Below are 20,214 nucleotides of genomic sequence, written 5' to 3' on the forward strand. Positions count from 1 at the left end.
TGCTCATTCAATAGCACCTTTAAAAATAACAACGGTGATCTGCCTGTCTGGTGCCACAATGAACACAATGGAATGCCATTCCCCAGAACTGGCTCACTCATGCTCCAGGAATGAGGAGATCCCACTACTGTACTGGACGCAACTGATCTACAGAAAATGGTTCAGAGGGTGGAAATTACTTTGACTTACAGCAGAAACTGCTGGGCATCTTTGAAAGGAATACATTAAAATGCATATAATTAGTCATAATTTGCCTTTTGGGGGGAGTTAGAGATCATAAAAGCAGTAGTTTAGATCATGCCATGAGGAAGGGAAAAAATTTCACCTAAAATAGTTTCCATTCCAAATTTGTTTTTTTCTTTCTGATCATCATAACATATAAGGAAGTCAAAGTCTGATATTAATACTAAATTATATTTGAAGAATTTTAATTAAATGAATAGCACAGTGAACAAAATGCAAATTCCTCTTAAAAATAAAAATCAATGCATAATTTCTCCATATATTGACCCTTAAATTAAGGGATTACTTTGAGAACTGAACTGATTTAACTAGAAGTAGCGTGGATCAAGTTTTTGCCTATAAATTAACACTTGTAAGTGAAAAAATCCACAAAAAAGCCTCTAGTAAAACAGGGCTTCCAATTAGAAATTAAAAATTATAAAATAAATCCGTTCAACGACTGAATACATTAACAGCCAATGGCACTGCATAAAGATTTTTTTTTTTTAATGCATCACTGCCCTAGTGTTTCTAGATATAAACATTAGGGAGTGTTTGGTCAATTGCGCTGTGGGGTCCCCATGGCCTGGTGTTTGCTCCTGATGCTAACTAATTTCAACACAGATAACTTTGGAGTGTTTCATAAATGTACACCACTGTAGTTGGAACAAGAACAGGTTTACCTTTTAGTAACTCACAAATGCAGCACTAGTTTCCATATGTTCTTTAAAGAAAGCAGTCTATGAATCCAGTTTAATAGAAGCATAAAGAGAACAGAAGTAGTGTTTATATTTAGCATAAGTAAGGGAGTCACATTCTCATCGAGTAATTTCCTCCACTGAAAACTGTGAGCCTATTTATGAGCATTCCAAGGAAAATATAAAAGATTCAAAATGTCTGACAGTCAGCTTTCTAGAAATAGAGCTGTGGTCAGTAAACAGAATAGCAAACAGGTTCCCTTGTTTTATTGTAGTTCCAGACTATTCCAGTTTGACAAGAACTGCTATTGCCATGCCTAACATAAGAGTAAGCCAACATGTGTCTTGGAAAATACAGGATTATACTGAACCTTTTCAACCCAGTGAATAAAGAATACTGTAACTCCACATGACACAACTGTCATTTCTTCCTCTTATGCAGACCACCAGTAGCAGTTCCTTGATGACTTTTATCCAGCAGAACTTTTATGCATCGTGAAGGGAAGGAATTTCTTCCAGAAAGCCATTCTGTCAACCACTTCCTAAAGTCTCCTTGACTCATTAAAGTCTCTTAAAGAGTGACTTAGTTTGTCTCCAGATCTGCTTGCTACTTGCTAAATATTCCAAAAGTTCAAGCAATAGTATTTCTTCTACTTTATTTCTGTAATACATCATTGTTAAAGACCACTGTTAATCTCTCTACATAGCAAACATTGGAACACTCATGACATTTTGTAGGCCTAGCCTTAAAGAGAAAGATACTACGTGGTCAAGTTTACCCTTCCTAGAGTGCTGAAAAAGATGCCCAAAGCACCATTTTCCTCATCTATTTAAGTATTCACTGGAGACAGGCTAACACCACACTTCTATGGATGAAAAGAACTGTATATTTCAAAGCTCTTCCAATAGGTGGTTTAGTAAATAATTTTATCTCCGTTTTATGGAATGGTGTAAAATGAGGGTCAGAGAGATTTCGTGAAATGCCGAAGGTGGCGTAGCAAAGTCAGGGATGTTACACAGATCTTGACACCCATCCTTATGCTTAGTCCACTGGAGCCCAGCTGCCCCCTATATGCATTCTTGAGTGTGCCTATGGAGATACAAACAAATACACTAACACTCTCCATTGTCTTTCTTTGAAGACTATCAAGATGGTTTTCAATCAATTTAAGCTTCAACTACTATGAGGCAGGTAATGCAGAAGGAAAACTGAAAGAAAGGGGTCAAGGGAGTTGTCTAAGGTCACATGTCAAGACTGAGGAACAGAACTCAAATGACCCCCAGTTTCACATAATATACACTAGACCACATTAGTAGGCACAACTGTTCATTTCAATGACTCGATATTACAATACACATTTTTATGCTTATTTGAATGCCTTGTCCTTAGGTTTGCCGACTTGGTAATATTTAAAAACCGGACACTCCAACAGGAGTGCCGGAATCTCCCCTGCCCTGCCTCTTCCCCATAGGCCCCCTCCCCTGCATCACTCGCTGCTCTTCCCCTCCCATCCCCACCTCCCGGGTCAGGAGGGATTTTCCTGCGGAGCTGGGACCCAACGAAGGTAGGAGGTGGCCCCAGCTGAGTAGGAGGCTGGAGCAGGTGATGACTTGGCGCCTCTCCCGCTCGTAGTAACCAGACATTGTCAGGACCCCTTTTCGACTGGACTTTCCAGTCAAAAACCGGACATCAGGCCACCCTACTTGTTCTACAAGTCCAGTGTTTGACTGTAATGGTCCCATATACCTTAAAGGAATCTAGGTAATAGAACCAATGGATATGCTTGTGTGTGATGAGCTACTCAGCCACCAGGACTGCTGGATGCACTAAATACTGTATCAAAGCAGCCGAAAGCTCTTGTGTACTAACAAAGTTAGAGTTGGTGGTTTTCCTTTTCCTTTTATACCAGTCATCATAAATAAAAACCATAGTCACCTTCGTGTTTAGTGTTTCTTTAGATACATCAAATTAATATGTTACCCAGATTCAGAACAGGTCAGGAAATGCAGAAAAAGGTTAAAAAACACCCGAGGGATAGTTTTCAGAGTGGTAGCTCTTAGTCTGTATCAGCAAAAACAACGAGGAGTCCTTGTGGCACCTTAGAGACTAACCAAATTTATTTGGGCATAAGCTTTTGTGGGCTAAAACCCACTTCATCAGATACATGGAGTGGAAAATACAGAGGCAGGTATAAATACACAGCACATGAAAAGATGCGAGTTGCCTTACCAAGTCGGGGGGGGGGGGGTCAGTGCTAACGAGCCAATTCAATTAAGGTGCAAGTGGGCTATTCTCAAAGTTGACAAGAAGGGAGGAAAATCACTTTTGTAGTGCTAATGCGTTCAATGTAATCAAGGTGGCCCATTTCAAACAGTTGACAAGAAGGTGTGAGTAACAGCAGGGGGGAAATTAGTTTTTGTAGTGATCTATCACTGAGGGATAGTGATAGTAGTAGTAGTAATAATAATAATGACAGCGTAAAAGACATGAACAACTGGCTTTGATGCTGTATTATTTCTTACCTAGTTTTATTAAGAATTCTCGTTCCAAATCTTGTACCTGCCTGACAGATTCTTCCAAAGAATTGCAGAGTTTTATCTTTGGTCTCAGCAGTTCTAGCGTATCACTGATCATATAGTCAATGTCAATAGGAAATGGATGGTCTTTTGTCCAAACTTCCAAATTCTTCTTCCACCAAACATACCTCTGAAATACAAAACATCCTCATGTTATATATGTACTGTACTTCATGTTGACTGAAGCTATTTTACCAAGAAAAAAGACATTACCAAAACATTAAAGAAAATGTAGATGCATACAAGTCACTAAAAACATACTAAATTCATGTATCCTGCTAAAACAGTTTGAAACAATTCAAAGAAAATCCCTAAAATAAAAAAATCCATACGGAATTTTAAAGTGACAATCCAGATTTTAAATTACATAACCAAATAAATCATCTATGGCAACTGAAAATATTACAAAAAATAGGAACAGAATGAAAATACCCTTTTTAGGGGCAGATTTTTCAATGGGAAATGGGCACCTATCTGCCCTTTGTGCATTTCAAAATCCCTCTTTAATTCTTGTACAAATGCAGCCATACAAATCATATTCTTTTTTAAAAGGGAAGACATTTTTCACAAACATGAGAATGTTAAAACTTCAGGTATCAGTGGGTGATGCTTCTATCGAACGTATGGACATCTTTATAGCAAACCAGCACTATATTCATCTGTAAGATGCAAAGTAAATTCTACCCTTATTTATACAAAAGTGTATTTAAGGGCAAAATGGGAGAACAATGAGGTTGCGCAGGTGCATCTGAAGGCAGAGTATGATCAGCAGAACCTTTATTAATGGTGGTGATGTTCAAGCCAGAAACAACTCAGTCTGACTTTCAGATTTTCAGGACTAACAGCAATTAGGGAAAAACATCTTTTTAATTTTTAGACTGATCAAATTTGATATGTATTTACTGAGACAGAAACATGGAACCCCATAATATTTTAAATAATCACTTCTTTAGTTTAATCACAAAGGAACTGAATTACTATATATGCTAATTAGGGCTGTCGATTTATCGCAGTTAACTCACATGACAAACAAAAAAATTAATCATGATTAATCGCAGTTTTAATCGCACTGTTAAACAATAGAATACCAACTGAAATTTATTAAATATTTTGGATGGTTTTGTACATTTTCATATATATTGTATTCTGTGTTGTAATTGAAATCAAAGTATATTATTTTTATTACAAATATTTGCACTGTAAAAATAACAAACAAAAGAAATAGTATTTTTCAATTCACCTCATACAAGTACTGTCGTGCAATCTCTTTATCATGAAAGTGCAACTTACAAATATAGTCTTTTTTTGTTACATAACTGCACTCAAAAATAAAACAAAGTCCACTCAGTCCTACTTCTTGTTTAGCCAATCGCTAAGACAAACGAGTTTGTTTACATTTACAGGAGATAATGCTGCCCTCTTCTTACTTACAATGTCACCAGAAAGTGAGAACAGGCATTTGCATGGCACTTTTGTAGCCGGCATTGCAAGGTATTTACATGCCAGATATGCTAAACATTTGTATGCCCCTTCGTGCTTCGGCCACCATTCCAGAGGACATGCTTCCACGCTGACGACGCTCGTTAAAAAAAATGATGCGTTAATTAAATTTGTGACTCAACTCCTTGGGGGAGAATTGTAAGTCCCCTGCTCTGCTTTACCTGCATTCTCCCATATATTTCATGTTATAGCAGTCTCAGATGATGACCCAGCACACATTGCTCATTTTAAGAACATTCACTACAGATTTAACAAAATGCAAAGAAGGTATCAATGTGAGATTTCTAAAGATAGCTACATCACTCGACCCAAGGTTTAAGAATCTGAAGTGCCTTCCAAAATCTGAGAAGGAGGAGGTGTGGAGCATGCTTTCAGAAGTCTTAAAAGAGCAACACTCCGACGCGGAAACTACAGAACCCAAACCACCAAAAAAAAGAAAGTCAACCTTCTGCTGGTGGCATGTGACTCAGATGATGAAAATGAACATGCGTCAGTCCACACTGCTTTGGACTGTTATCGAGCAGAACCCATCATCAGCATGGACGCATGTCCTCTGGAATGGTGGTTGAAGCATGAAGGGACAGATGAATCTTTAGCGCATCTGGCACGTAAATATCTTGTGACGCCGGCTACAACAGTGCCATGAGAATGCCTGTTCTCACTTTCAGGTGACATTGTAAACAAGAAGTGGGCAGCATTATCTCCTGCAAATGTAAACGAACTTCTTTGTCTGAACGATTGGCTGAACAAGAAGTAGGACTGAGTGGACTTGCAGGCTCTAAAATTTTACATTGTTTTATTTTTGAATGCAGTTTTTTTGTATATAATTCTACATTTGTACGTTCAACTTTCATGATAAAGAGATTGCACTACAGTACTTGTATTGGGTGAACTGAAAAATACTATTTCTTTTGTATTTTTACAGTGCAAATACTTGTAATCAAAAATAAATATAAAGTGAGCATTGTGCACTTTGTATTCTGTTTTAATTGAAATCAATATATTTGAAAATGTAGATCATGATTAATTTTTTTAATCAGTTGACAGCCCTAATGCCAATACTCCTCCACTGCAGTTATCTTTTAAAATTCCCTGTTTTTCTTTTGTCCTTCTAAATTAAGTTAAAAGAGATTAACACAAGCACTCTAAAGTCCATGAATGTTTCAGAATATTCCATGGAGTTACCATGGCATCATCCAGTTACATTTGACATTTTAATGCCATTTCAAAAATCTCTCATTAAAACTATGAACATCAGAAGGGATTTAAAAAAAATCATTACAGAGCTTGTAGAGTTCACAGTCAGGCCTCAACTCAGCAGAGTATTTAAGCATGTGCTCAACTTAAGCATGTGAATAGTCCCAGGGAAATCTACGGGACTGCTCATGTGCTTAAATTTAAACACATTTAAATCCCTTGCTGAACTGGAGCCCAAATGATAAAAACCGAAGTGTACAGATTCTAGATACTGTATAGATAAATCTTTAGGACCATGAGAAGATACACCCATCACCCAAAGTTAATTTTAAACACAAAGTTAAGTTTATTAATACCTGAAAGTACACAAGGAAGCAATCAAGCTTCCGTTTGCTGGAACCTCTGTCAAAATATTGCCCACAGGTATCAAGAATGGTGCAGACCAGTCGAATTCGAAAAAGATGTTCTGGAGGGTCCAGTGGACTAGCAGTACCGTCAGGGTTCACACCAAATGATGTAAATGAATATAGAGTTCGAAATATTACAGCTGACTCGACCATTCGGTAATTGTAAAGTTCTCCCAAGAACTTGGCACTGCTGATCCGTCGCTGATTAAACTTTGGCTGGTTAACCTTGAACAAAACCCAACATTTACTAGTTTAGTGCAAAACACACATTTACTTTTATAGAGGTGGACACAATAGGAATTACTATAAGGAGCCTTACAGTCTCCATTACAGAAATGTAAACTAAAAAAGTACATTTTTGCTTTAAATAATATTGTCACTCCTTGATATAATTTGTTACAATAGAGCCCAAAGTAACTCTATGTTCTATCGACGTATTGCAGATAGCCATATAACCTGGCCAATCAATAGATATCATAAAGGTTTGAATGAAGCCCAGTCCTGTATTATTTAAAAGAATGTTTCTGGAATTTGGCTTTTTTTTTTTTTATATAAACATATCTAGAAAAAGCTTTCGATAACTGTGAGCTCTATCAAATTATGGACTTCCAGAGAAAATGATATGAAAATCCATGGCTTCAGACGTTTAAATACTAGACTAGAAAAGCATTATAAATAGTGCATAGGGAACAATCTTACTATGGCAAGGGAATGAAGTAACTACCCTAATAACCCTCTCTCATTTTTATTCTGACTTTATGATTGACCTTAAAGAAAGCAGCTGGCAGGTAGGTAGAAAAGTAATCAATCAAGCAATGAAAAACATTTTCCATAATCTCTGTTTCTATTTTTAAATTATATTTAGAAAGGTTTTATTTTAATGTTTCTGTTAAACAAGTGAATGAACTTATAATATATATGTATATATTTTACCTCCATGCCTAAGCGAATATCCTCTAGCACTCCATCCACAACATGAATTCCAACATCCTCTTGGTAAAGTACCAACCCTGCTAAGAGGTTAGCTACACAGTGAATACTATTGTATTTCACATTCCAGATGTTGATCATACAACATATAACATAATCTTTCACTTCAGGATCCTGCCAGGGCAATTTGCGCATCTGTCTCAGGACCTAAACAAGATTTGTAAAACACAATTAACAATTCAGTAGGCAAAGCTGGGTGGATTTATGTGTAAATGGAACCTGTTATATCTTATAGTCATTACAAATGCCACCCCCAAATAATATTTGTGGCCTCTTTCTAAAGAAATACCCCCACCTATTCAGAAGTGGATTCGTGTGTTACCCAAATGAAGTAAATCTAATGGATATATATCCCAAGCCATGGGTACCTAATCTAAACCCTACTCCATGAGAAGACTGGTGGTCCTCTCCAGCTTGTCATTTATCGAGGCGCTCTCAATCATTCAGGAAGCCAGTAAGAAATCATGTTACCGGGAGTAGAAAGATCTAGAACTACCACCTCACTACAAACCCCAAGACCATCTTCTTCTGAAAGGCTCAGATAGCAGGAAGCACCACTTCATCAGTGAAGCTGGCACTTTATCCCCTTTTTCCTAAAATCCATGGAAATTAGCTGATACTTGTAACGGGACTCAGAAGAGCAGAACTATAATATTGAACGGCACTGAAAAAAACCTAAGATTAAAACAAAATTCTACACTTCTCTTGAACAAAGTAAACAGAGTCACAACTTAAGTAAAGCTGATCTGAAACCAAACATGAACCTTAACATCTAAGCTACGCATAGAAATTGTTTTAATGTGGAAAGTGAAGACTACAGAATAAAAACAAGGAGTCTAATATACCCTGAACTTTTAGGGTTAGATTCTCAACTGGCATAAACTGGTGGAGTTCCATTGCTGCTAACGAAGCTCCACCAATTTACACCAACGAAGGATCTGATCCTTAATTTATATACACGTGTTATTTATTTTGCCTTGTACTATTAAAAGCATAAAGAGACAGAAACCCAGACCACTTATAAAAAGGTATGGAATACATTTGGTCTGACCTAATGCAAACACTGTGCAGGATGGAAACACTTCTCCCAGATGCTTACTGTATTCACTCAGCACTGGATGTTTAACACAGTGGTTCTCAACCAGGGGTACATGTACCCCTTGGGGTACGCAGAGGTCTTCCAGGGGGTACATCAACTCATTTAGATATTTGCCTAGTTTTACAACAGGCTACATAAAAAGCACTAGCAAAATCCATACAAACTAAAATTTCATACAGACAGACAATGACTTATTTATATGGCTCTATATACTATACACTGAAATGGAAGTACAATATGTATATTCCAGCTGATTTTATAATGATATGGTAAAAATGAGAAAGTAAGCAACTGTTCAGTAATAGTGTGCTGTGACACTTGTATTTTTATGTCTGATTTTGTAAGCAGTTTTTAAGTGAGGTGAAATTTGGGGGTACGCAAGATAAATCAGACTCCTGAAAGGGGTACAGTAGTCTGGAAAGGTTGAGAACCACTGGTCTAACAGACATCCAAGGTTATACCCCAGAGATACTGTAGACTCTCCCTGCATACGTCTTAGAATAAGACTGGTGTACCTTTAGAGTTTGAGAGCCTCACCACCCAGTGTGACTTCTTGAGAAACCACAGTGTTCTTTTCTGGGACTTGTATATTCTCAGACCTACTCCTCTTCTCTTCCTGGAAGACTAAAATCATGGCTGGAGCTCTACCTGGACATCCCCATTGACTCACCTTAAAATATCTTGCCTTGTTAGCATGCACATGGCCTCTGATTTTAATAGCTCAAACAGTGTGCCCGTCTCTAATATAATCCTGAACCAGAAGCAGTTTCTCCTCTCCTGGGAGTATTAAACATTAATCTCAACCCTGCCCTCAGACACTTGCTGTGTTCCAACTTTCTTGGATCCTTCAAAACATGTGTCAGATCTGGATAATTCAAAACCTCTTCCCATCTTTTCAACCTCAATCGTTTACATGGGTCAAGCAGAAGCCTTCTTTCCTAGCATTAGTTAACTAACGACTCATCCTTTCACTCTCAGTTTCTAAATGAGTACCTATAATTATTGTTCTTGTAATAAATAATTTAAGAGGAAGAGTTGTGTCATGTCACAAGTACTGCCATCTACCACATCAAGACTTCACATGGATTCACCTTCTCAGTGGTGACCTTGGAGAGATCCTTGTAAAGAAGCTTACGAATATACTCCTGCAGAGGTGGGCGTTTCTTCCTCACAGTTTTTTCAGCAGGAGGGGGATTACAGTAATAGTATGCATTCTCCACCATTGTGACATACCGTGCGTCGAGATGCATTGCTTGTTTCTTTCTCATCATTTGTTCCTAGAAACAAATAAAACATATCATGTGAAAAATGTTTCTCCTCATTAAGCTATTAAATTTCCCTCACGCCAAAAGTCTTCAGAGTGTAACTGATGGGTGGCTGGAGGCAGAGTGCAGAGAAATAAATTACAAGTATGTTGCTTGTGATGGTTGGGGGCAGAACTCAACAGCCCTAGGGCTAATTTCCAGTTTATGTCTTATGTTCCTAAAGCTCATGCTTCAGGGTTTCGGCTGGCAACTGGGAGAGGTCAGGAAGAGAGTATTTTCCCCGCGATGTATTCTGGGAAGTTTTTAAAATCTCCTTCCTCAGAAGCATCAGGGATGGCCAAAACTGGAGATGGGACATGGGACTGGGTGGGCTAGGGCTCTGAGGTGGCACTGAGCATTCTCGCACTCTCAGGTGCTTGGCTGGCTGGTTCTTGCTCACACTCTCAGGGTCTAGCTCATCGCCATACGTGGGGTCAAAAAGGAATTTGCTCCTAGGTCAGACTGGCAATGACCTTGGCGGTTTTTCACCTTCCTCTGTAGCACGTGGGCATGGGTCACATGCCAGGACTATCTGAGTATTTCTAATTCAATAATTTCCCTACCATTGGAGGGCCCTCAAGCACTGGTGAACCTCAGTCCCTCCTAGTCGCACGTAAGTCTAGTTTCCCGTGGGCCTCATTTACTTTGGACTCATTTCCGTTATTGGGTTTAGTGTGCAGGTCCTGGGTGATGTTGGTGGCCTATGATATACTGGAGGTCAGACTAGATGATCAGTGGTCCCTTAAAACTCTATGAATATGACAAAAAGGCTGGGAGCCAGGAGCTCAGCACTCTCTCTCTGCCTTTAGAGGGAGAAGGGCCTGTCTGCTAGGGAGCGTACCTGGGTACCTAAGGTAGAGCAGGGCTGGGGGAAAGGCCAAGGGAGCTGGGGAGCTCTGGCCTAGGAAAGCCCCAGACTGCAGGCCTGGTAAGGCCTATTAGGTACTGGGTTGCAGGGGGCAGCCCACAGGTAGGCAGAGGCAGCAGGTCCAAACACCTTTGCCTGTGATGAGTGGCTGATACACTGCAGTCTGCCCCAGTGAACGGAGGCTAAGTGATGACTGGCAGCAGCCAAGACTGAGGCGAAGTGGGGATAGTGGGTGGGGGTTCCCCTGGGAAGGGGAGACCCAGAACTGTGGGGTTACTGCCAGGGGGCAGCACCCCAGATAATGGGGCACTGGGTCCTGGAAGGGACACAGGGGCCAGAGTGAGGTAAAGCGGATCACCGGCCTGCAGAGGGTGCTCCGGAGCTGGGATGAGCTAATTCCCGAGGACGACCAGCAGGAGGTGCCACAGAGGTGAGTCCACACCCTTACACCTTGGGTGTGGTCATAGTGTAACCTTGTTTTTGAAAAAGACTGTAAGGGATGAGGGTAACTCATTAGAGCCCCTATCTCTCCCACACTTCGAGCAGAAGTAATGGCTACTAGAAATGTAGTTTTCCTAGCGAGGTGTAGGAAGTGAGGTGGTGGTAATGGATTCAAAGGGGAGGTCTGGTTAGACACCTGAGGACAAAGTTGAGGTCCCATGTCAGTACAGGTCATCTGATTTGTGGGAAGAGGTTACCTGTGCCCTTGAGAAACCTTCTTGTTGTAAGATGAACGAAAACAGAACAGTCTATCTTATGACGGAAGGCAGTGATGGCTGCAAGATGCACCTTTACAGATCTTAGCGAGAATCCTGATTTTTTTAGTTCTAGGATGTAATCCAGCACAAGCGATAGTGGAGAGAATATAGGAGTCATGTGCCTCAAGTCACACCAGAGTTGGAATCTCTTCCACTTTTGAGTGTGTGAGAGACAAATAGCTTGCTTCCTTCTATGTAACAGCACCACCTTTCAATCCTTGGAGCGGGTCATTTCCAAGCCTTTGAACCATCGAGGAGCCATGCCTTGAGCCAGAGAACCTGCAGATTGGATTGATGGACCTGGCCAGCATTCTGAGAGAGGAGATGATGAATAGGCTCAAGAGCAAATCGCCAGTAGAATAAGGTGTGGAAACCACATCTGACTTGGCCACATGGGAACTCTGAGTATAACTGTGGCTCTCTCTTTTTTTTTTTTTTTTTTTTTAATCTTGAGCAGGACCTTGGATATTAGAGGAGTCGGTGGAAAGGCATACAAGAGATCTGTGTTCCTCTGTAGGAGAAAGACATCTCTGAGAAAGTGATGACCCAGGCCGGCCCTGGAGCAAACTGTTTTGTTTCTGGCTGTGGCAAATAAGGCTATCTTTGGGACTGCCCAATGTAGAAATATGCTGTGGAGAATGGAGGGATTTACTTCCCATTCATGATCCTGGGAGAAATTCCTATTGAGAGTGTCCAGTGTAGTGTTTTGTATGCCTGGGAGGTAAGCTGTTGAGATGTTGATTTGGAGGCGAATGCACCAATTCGAGAGTTTCACTGCTTTGGATCTTGCTCCTCCCTGGCAGTTTATGTAAAACATACATGAGATGTTGTCTGTCAATCTTTATATGCTTTCCCTGATCAATGGTAGGAAATATGTACAGGCATTCCTGACTGCTCTGAGTTTTAGTAAGTTGATATGTAGTGTGAACTTGAGTGGGGACCATTTGGCTTGAATAGTGTGGGTGTCCAGGTGGGCTCCTCATACCTATAGGGATGCGTCTGTTGTGATTATTAAAATTAGGGGTGATTGTGACTGTCTTTCCACCAGTCAAGGGAGTTGCTGGCAGAAGTCTCAGGGATGGCCTGGACTATTGAGATTAAGTTGACTAAGGTGTTGAACCTGTGTGAGGGAAGGAAAGCTTTAGCCTCTACTGCATCTAGATCGGCTCCTATGAATTCCAGGGCCAGATGGTATTCACCCAAGAGTTCTGAAGGAACTCAAATGTGAAATTGCAGAACTACTAACCGTGGTATGTAACCTATCATTTAAATCAGCTTCTGTGCCAGAAGACTAGAGGATAGCTAATGTGATGCTAATTTTTAAAAAAGGCTCCAGAGGAATCCTGGCACAGGCCAGTAAACCTAACTTCAGTACCAGGCAAACTGGTTGAAACTACTTAGAACAGAATTATCAGACACACAGATGAACATAATTTGTTGGGGAAGAGTTAACATGGTTGTTGTAAAAGGAAATCATGCTCACCAATCTACTAGAAATCTTTGAGGGGGTCAACAAGCATGTGGACAGGGGTGAACCAGTGGATATACTGAGCTTAGACTTTCAGAAAGCCTTTGACAGGGTCCCTCACCAAAGGTTCTTAAGCAAAGTAAGCGGTTATGGGATAAGAGGGAAGATCCCCTCATGGATCAGTAACTGGTTAAAAGATAGGAAACAAATGGTAGGAATAAATGGTCAGTTTTCAGAATGGAGAGAAGTAAATAGTGGTGTCCTCAGGGGTCTGTACTGTTCAACATATTCATAAATGATTTGGAAAAAGGGTGAAACAGTGAAGTGGCAAAATTTGCAGATGATACAAAACTACTCAAGATAGTTAAGTCCAAATCAGACTGCAAAGAGTCACAAAGGGATCTCACTAAACTGGGTGACTGGGCAACAAAATGGCAGATGAAATTCAATGTTGAGAAATGCAAAGTAATGCACATTGGAAAACAATCTCAACTATACATATAAAATGATGGGGTCTAATTAGCTGTTGCCACTCAAGAAATATCTTGGAGTCATTGTGGATAGTTCTCTGTGTAGGACTCATGAATGAAATTGTTTTTAGTTATCCTGTACCATTGTAACTTCTGTTCACCATTTCATAACACCTGCCATTTTGCCTACATTGTAACTTTCATTACACTTGCCATTTTTCCTACATTGTAACTTCTGTGCCATATTGTAATTCAAACCCCATTTTAAAACGCTTACTCCATTTTGTAAGGGCTTGCTGCAACCTTCATTGTTGCAAACCCTGCTGTAATTTTATTAGTCTAGTTGAGATGTGTGAATGAGGGATGCATGGGTGATAGAATCAACCTCCAGCACCAGCCCGTCCTGATGAGATAAAGTTCAAATACCAACGGCTGAAGAACTAGACAACAGCCCTAACTCAAGCAAGAAGCATCCACCTAAAAAGAAACAACAGAAGGAAGATCAAAGCCAGGTCCCAGGCTGACAGTCACGCCTGCAATTGACGGGTGATCAAGCACCAAACCCAGAGGCGACCTGACGCAGCGAGACCTAGGAACTTTGAATCCAAACTAAACTCCTATAAAAAAGGAAGGGTGAGATGAGAGACTTTGGGTAACGTTCTGCTATCAACATCAAGGAGCATCGGTGCGCGCCCGACAGAGACCCGGCTCCTCCTCGTGCTCAGCTTTCCTGGCCAGTTAGCTGTCACGAGCTACGATCCCAAGCTGCGAACTCAAACTACAATCAGGACTGGTAACTATCCAGCAGCTGCAGAACATTTTGGGGTGTGTGTGTGTGAGAGAGTGTATGTGTATAAGCATTAAGGTATTTGCTAATAGTTACAAATTAATAATAAATGTGGCATCTTTGTCTTGACCCCTAAAACGATCCTGTGTAAGTTTGTGGGACAACATCTGGAAACATCCACTCAATGTGCAACGGCAGTCAAAAAAGTGAACAGAATGTTGGGAATCATTAGGAAAGGGATAGATAATAAGACAAAAAAAATATTATATTGCCTCTATATAAATCCATGGTATGCTCACATCTTGATTACTGTGTGCAGATGTGGTCATCCCATCTCAAAAAAGATATATTGGAATTGGAAAGGGTTCAGAAAAGGGCAACAAAAATGATGAGGGGTATGGAACAGCTTCTGTATGAGGAGAGATTAATGAGACTGGGACTTTTCAGCTTGGAAAAGAGACGACTAAGGGGCGATACGATAAAGGTCTATAAAATCATGACTGGTGTGGAGAAAGTAAATAAGGAAGTGTTATTACACAAGGATTAGGGGTCACCAAATGAAATTCATACGCAGCAGGTTTAAAACAAACAAAAGGAAGTATTTCTTCATACAACGCGGAGTCAACCTGTGAAACTCTTTGCGAGAGGATGTTGTGAAGCCCAAGACTATAACAGGGTTAAAAAAAGAACTAGATAAGTTCATGGAGGATAGGTCCATCAATGGCTATTAACCAGGATGGGCAGGGATGCAAAATAAACCATACCAACAAGGTGGGCCGTGTCTCTAGTTGCAGTAAGCTGGTTCTGCAGAGGTCTCTGGTTGGCTTGGTCCCTGGTAATAGAATGGAGAGCCTTCAACAGAGACTGAAGAGAAACTGTCATCCTCCTCCTCCTCCTCTGGCAGAGGTGGAGCAGTTATGGATGCTGAGGGAGACTCCATCAGTACAGCATGCATGCCAGGAAAGTGAGATGTGATTGGTACTTAGAACCTGTCGGTGACAAGCAAGGGCAATTCAGGCATTTCTTAAACCAGCAAGTCCCAAGGAAATCAAAATTCCTGCTGTACCGGAACGGTGGGCAGTACCGTTGAGGTAAGATGAGCGGAAGTAGCCAATATAGAAGGAGCCAATGGTACTGGAGGTCTCCTGTGCTCCGATGAATGACTAGAAGGTGTTGATCTGGTCTTTTGCAGAGCCGAAATACTCAGTACCCGAGCCCTACAGTACTCTGTCGTTACCGATTTAGAGGAACTGGTTTTCTCTCTACCACTCCATTCACTCGATGGTACCAATCTTCTGGAGCCTGAACCTTTGGGGTCTTTAGGTTTGCTGGCCATACCTGTACCTGAGGACCCGGCAGCCTTGTGGGTGCCGAGTCGGAGATCAGTTGGTGCCCCTTGTCAGGGATTGTCTCTTTGTAGCAGATTCTCTAACCAGGGGATTTGTAGACCACTTTTTGAGAGGAATTCAAAGATTTAATCTTCGAAGCCGCCGGAGAGTGTTGAGCCAAGGAAGTCAATAGACTCAGCCTAATCAGGGACCATTGTATGGCGGGTTCCTGGGCCAGGATCAGAGGCTGGTCAGAGTGAACTTTCCACCATTAGAAGCCGGAGTTTTAGCTCAGGGTTCTTTCCGACTCTTGATTTTAATTTAAGGCAGAAAGTACACCTCTGAGGCATGTGTGACTCCCCGAAGCAGTGAATGTGGTGGGAATGCCCATCACTGACCAGGATTGCTTCACAGCAGGAAAGGCAACATTTAAACCTGGGAGAGCCAGGCATGCTCTGTCTGGGTTTCACTTCCCCAAAGGGAAGAGACAAGGAAAAATAACTAAGGACAGTGAGTTAGCTATTCTAATAACAAGAGGGAGAAAAAAAGAGGTTGTGTATGGGGGGGAGGAGGTTCAGAAAAAAAAAGGAAAAAAGGGGGAGTAGTAATACTAACTAATGGAAACTCTATGACCTAACACTAACTCGAACCAGAAAGTAAGATGTAATTGAGATATTATCAATGTGGATGCTGCTGAGGCTCCATCGCAGGCTGAGGCGGTTGAGAAGGAACTGAGGGGGTGGTTTGCTCACCCAACACTATCTAGCCCCAATGCAAAGTGTGAGATGGGGAAAGCACATGCAGGCCAAACAGACCCTACTACCTAAAATCTCTGATCTGAGGTGCAGGGGGCGCGAACACCCACTACTCGAAGAAGAAGGTGGTTTTCAGACCACTTGATGCTCTCAGACTTGTTATTAAATATATTCCTTTCTGTAAATTCCTTTGTTTCAATCTCTCTCTTTTTACATAGCAAAACCTAAGATAGGCAGCAGTACAGAAAAACAAACATGTCGGCAACTTAAAAATACTCATCATCGTCAGTATCAATGAAAGTAGAAAGTTTACTGCTGCACTGCAAAGACTAAAAAGACTGTTCCTTTTTGAATTAATACAGCAAGTCCTGTAGTCCTTTTAAAATGGTTTAGTACTAGCTCACTGAGCTATAATTTTTTGAAATTCTCCACGGGTCCTGATGTTATAGATTTGGGGGTTATTTTAGAAGGGATGATGGGAAAAACTACCTAATTTCAAAACATACCAACAATAAGACAGATACCAAAGAACAGGAATATTGGTGTCTGTGCTAGAGCTATAGGAGTATTTTATATCAGCTGAGAAGTCTCTTTACATATATGCATGATATAGATCCATTTTTAGAGAGGAGTAAGATAAGAGCACAGATCTGGGCACCAGGAGCTCCTGAACTCTGATTTCAGCTCTGACACTTCCTCTGTGGACATCCCTGTCTGTTTTTCCAAGAGTAAAATGCTGACAATGCCTACTTACAATGGAGGAGTAAAATAAGAATTAATGTTACAAAGGAGCCTTCAAAATGAAAAACCTGAAGCGCCAACTAAATTTAAAAAATAGAACAGTGGTACCATCACAGGATGTGCATAAAGTACTCCTGGGGGCATTCTGCACCAAAAAATTAAAAATTCTGCACACAGTATCTTAAAATTCTGACATTTTTATTTGTCAAAATAACACTATATAATCATGCCAGTGTCAATTATTTTGGTAATTTATTTCAAAATACCTGTCAGCAAGTATGTCTAACAATAAAGACACTCACAAAAATCCCCCTGGGTGTAGAGAGTTAAAGAAACTTCTATGATAACCTAGTTCCTATTTCTCTGTCCCCTCCTCTCTCCCCCAGAGCCCAGCCGGGGGACCAGACACCCACAACCCGTCCCCCCCAGAGCCCACCTGCAGCCCCACCCCAGCCAATACACCCGAACCCCTTCCTCCTCAGAGCCCAGCTGCGGGCCCCCCCTTGCCCAGATGCCCGTCCCCCTTCCCTCCCAGAGCCCAGGGATCCAAGAGGGAAAAATAGCCTGATGCTCTGTCCCAGGCTTGCAAAGAGTTTCCTGCATGCCGCCCTCTCCTTCCCTCAGGGCACGCTGGAAACTGCAGCTGCCAGGAACCCTCTCCCCAGCAGTCTCTTCTATGTGCAAGCTGGGCTCTACCGAGTCCAGTGGCCCCTAGTGGAGGCTAGCAGCACTGCAGCCCATTTTAGTGGGGGAAATGAAATTTTGTGCGCACATTAATTTCTGCAGAATTCTGCATTGCGCAGTGGCACAGAATTCCCCCAGAAGCAGGGCCGGTGCAACCCATTAGGCGACCTAGGCAGTCGCCTAGGGCGCTACAATTTGGGGGGCAGCGACCGTGACGGTATTTCGGCGGCGGGACCTTCCGCCGCCTCTGTGGGGGGACGGCATTTTGGGGCGGGACTTTCCACCGCCTAGGTCGGCAGAAAAGCTGACAGCACTCCTGCCCAGGAGTAATAAAGGGCAAGCAAAGCATTTAAGCACATGTTAAACACTGAACACATGATTAATCCCATTGACCTCTCTGGGACTATTCATGTGCTTAAAATTAAGCATACGTTTAAGTCCTTTGCTGGATCAGCATCATAATAAGCCTATGAAATCATGTAATAATATTATAGCCATGATCTTTCCTTTCTTCTTTCCTTCACCATCTCCGCCCCACTTTGTTGCACTCACTTTTTGTATCACGTTTAAAATTAAGTTACAAACTTCTTCGATCAAGGACTGTGTATAATAAAGTGCCTAACATGCTTTTGGTGCTGTATAAATAACAATTAGAAAGGAAGCAAGTCTAGTTGCTAAAGTACGGGAGGAGTTAGAAGATCTGTGTTCTAATCCTGGCTCTGTCACAGACTTCCTGAATTACTGCAAGTAAAATTCCCCCTCTGTGCCAGACAGTTTCCCTATCTGTAAATAGGTAACTATGACTCACCTACCTCCCAGAGGCACTATATAGCTTAATTTATAGGTGTTTTTATAACACCTGGATATCACTAAGGCTAGAAGGGGACATAGAAGATAAAGTATTATGACTGTACAATAACTAAAGACCTTTTCTTCAAAACCATGATTATCAGGAGACAAATTTCTAATATTTCTTACTGAAAAACAAGATCAGAAAGGTACATGTGGATTTATTTTTTTCTTAGCATGTTATTCATTACCAGAAGTGTGTGCATTTAATAAAAAGAGTTTGTTTTCTTCACAGCCCAAAATACTAAATCATAAGTTATTTCCATAGCAACAAATTCTGTATTGCACTCCACATCAGAAGGAGATACCATGCTGAGAAGAAGAAAGCTTTATACAAATAATCCTCCCTAATACAGAAAAAACACAGAAAATACCAGCCCAAGCATATAGAGTGATATAAAATGTTCTCATTTTTAAAGTTTCCTCCTCTATGAAAACTCATCTCAATCTGTAAAATAACGTATAGTAGCTCTGCTGATAATACAAGCCCCTAGCAGCTCTACAAGAAGCAGAAAGTGGCAGTTAGGGATTTATCCGGATTAAAAAAAATTGAGTTCAGATGGATACTTGAGGAATTTCTTTATGTAAAATATAAAATAATGTAATCAAAGACATTCGATTTTCTTCCACTTTGAAATCAGACATTTTCTTGCACATCAACCCAAAGGATTGTATAGACTTTGATGTGAAGGCAAGTACAATTATGACATGAATGAGCTACAAAACAGACATTATACTATGAGAGAACACAACAAACACAACCAATATATATCAAAGGCAGTTTTTACTTATTTTTGCATTTTTGTTACTCCTTTGCCATAAGATGAGACTCAACAATATTTCTTCTCCAGAGATAGCTCCACAATGTCAGCTGAGCCCAGAATGAGCTACTACAGGAGAAACAAGTTTAGGTCTCAAGCCTTGACCTGTCAATCCCATACCCTATAGTACCCTCTTTAATGATCCTATGGCCCATTAGTGGGCAATTCTAATCAAATCTTTTCCAGCCTTCTTCTGCTGGTCACTGTGACACAGAGCCTTGGAAGGGAGTGAAAGTTAAAGAAAAAGGATTTTTAGGACTCAAAACATTCCCCCTGGGAAAGAAAAAATTATCTTATTGTAACGCCGACAGACCCCGCTCATCGGCCGGCAGGATTGAACGGGGACCTCTGGAGCTTAGTGCATGAGCCTCCACAGCATGAGCTAAAAGCTAAAGCTGTAGAACAGACTCATTTAACTCTCTCTTTAAGTGGTCTCGCTGCCACTAGATGGGACAGAACACCACACCCAGGAGGTATGTGGGTTACATTATCACTACTCAGATTTTTTATTAATCTAGTCCAGGGGTCGGCAACGTTTGGCACGCGGCTTGCCAGGGTAAGCACCCTGGTGGGCCGGGCCAGTTTATTTACCTGCTGACGCGGCAGGTTCGGCCGATCGCGGCCCCCACTGGCCGCGGTTCGCCGTCCCGGGCCAATGGGGGTGGCGGGAAGCCGCGGCCAGCACATCCCT

General features: G+C 41.2%; 1 protein-coding gene across 6 annotated transcripts in view; it reads right to left on the reverse strand.

Moving 5' to 3' along the window:
- Positions 1 to 20,214, reverse strand: part of UPF2 (UPF2 regulator of nonsense mediated mRNA decay) — a 129,813-nt gene that overhangs the window by 53,883 nt on the left and 55,716 nt on the right. For all 6 annotated transcript variants that reach the window (XM_024210862.2, XM_024210863.2, XM_029910843.1 and 3 more), the window contains 4 exons: positions 9,782 to 9,967; positions 7,535 to 7,738; positions 6,551 to 6,826; positions 3,444 to 3,627 (listed from right to left, as the gene is read on the reverse strand). In XM_024210862.2, the coding sequence (XP_024066630.1) occupies positions 3,444 to 3,627; positions 6,551 to 6,826; positions 7,535 to 7,738; positions 9,782 to 9,967 (850 nt within the window). The remainder of the gene's footprint in view (positions 1 to 3,443; positions 3,628 to 6,550; positions 6,827 to 7,534; positions 7,739 to 9,781; positions 9,968 to 20,214) is intronic.

This window comes from Terrapene carolina, unplaced genomic scaffold (genome assembly GCF_002925995.2).
Source record: "Terrapene carolina triunguis isolate 2854851 unplaced genomic scaffold, T_m_triunguis-2.0 Scaffold68, whole genome shotgun sequence".
In the NCBI taxonomy this organism is placed as follows: Eukaryota; Metazoa; Chordata; order Testudines; family Emydidae; genus Terrapene; species Terrapene triunguis.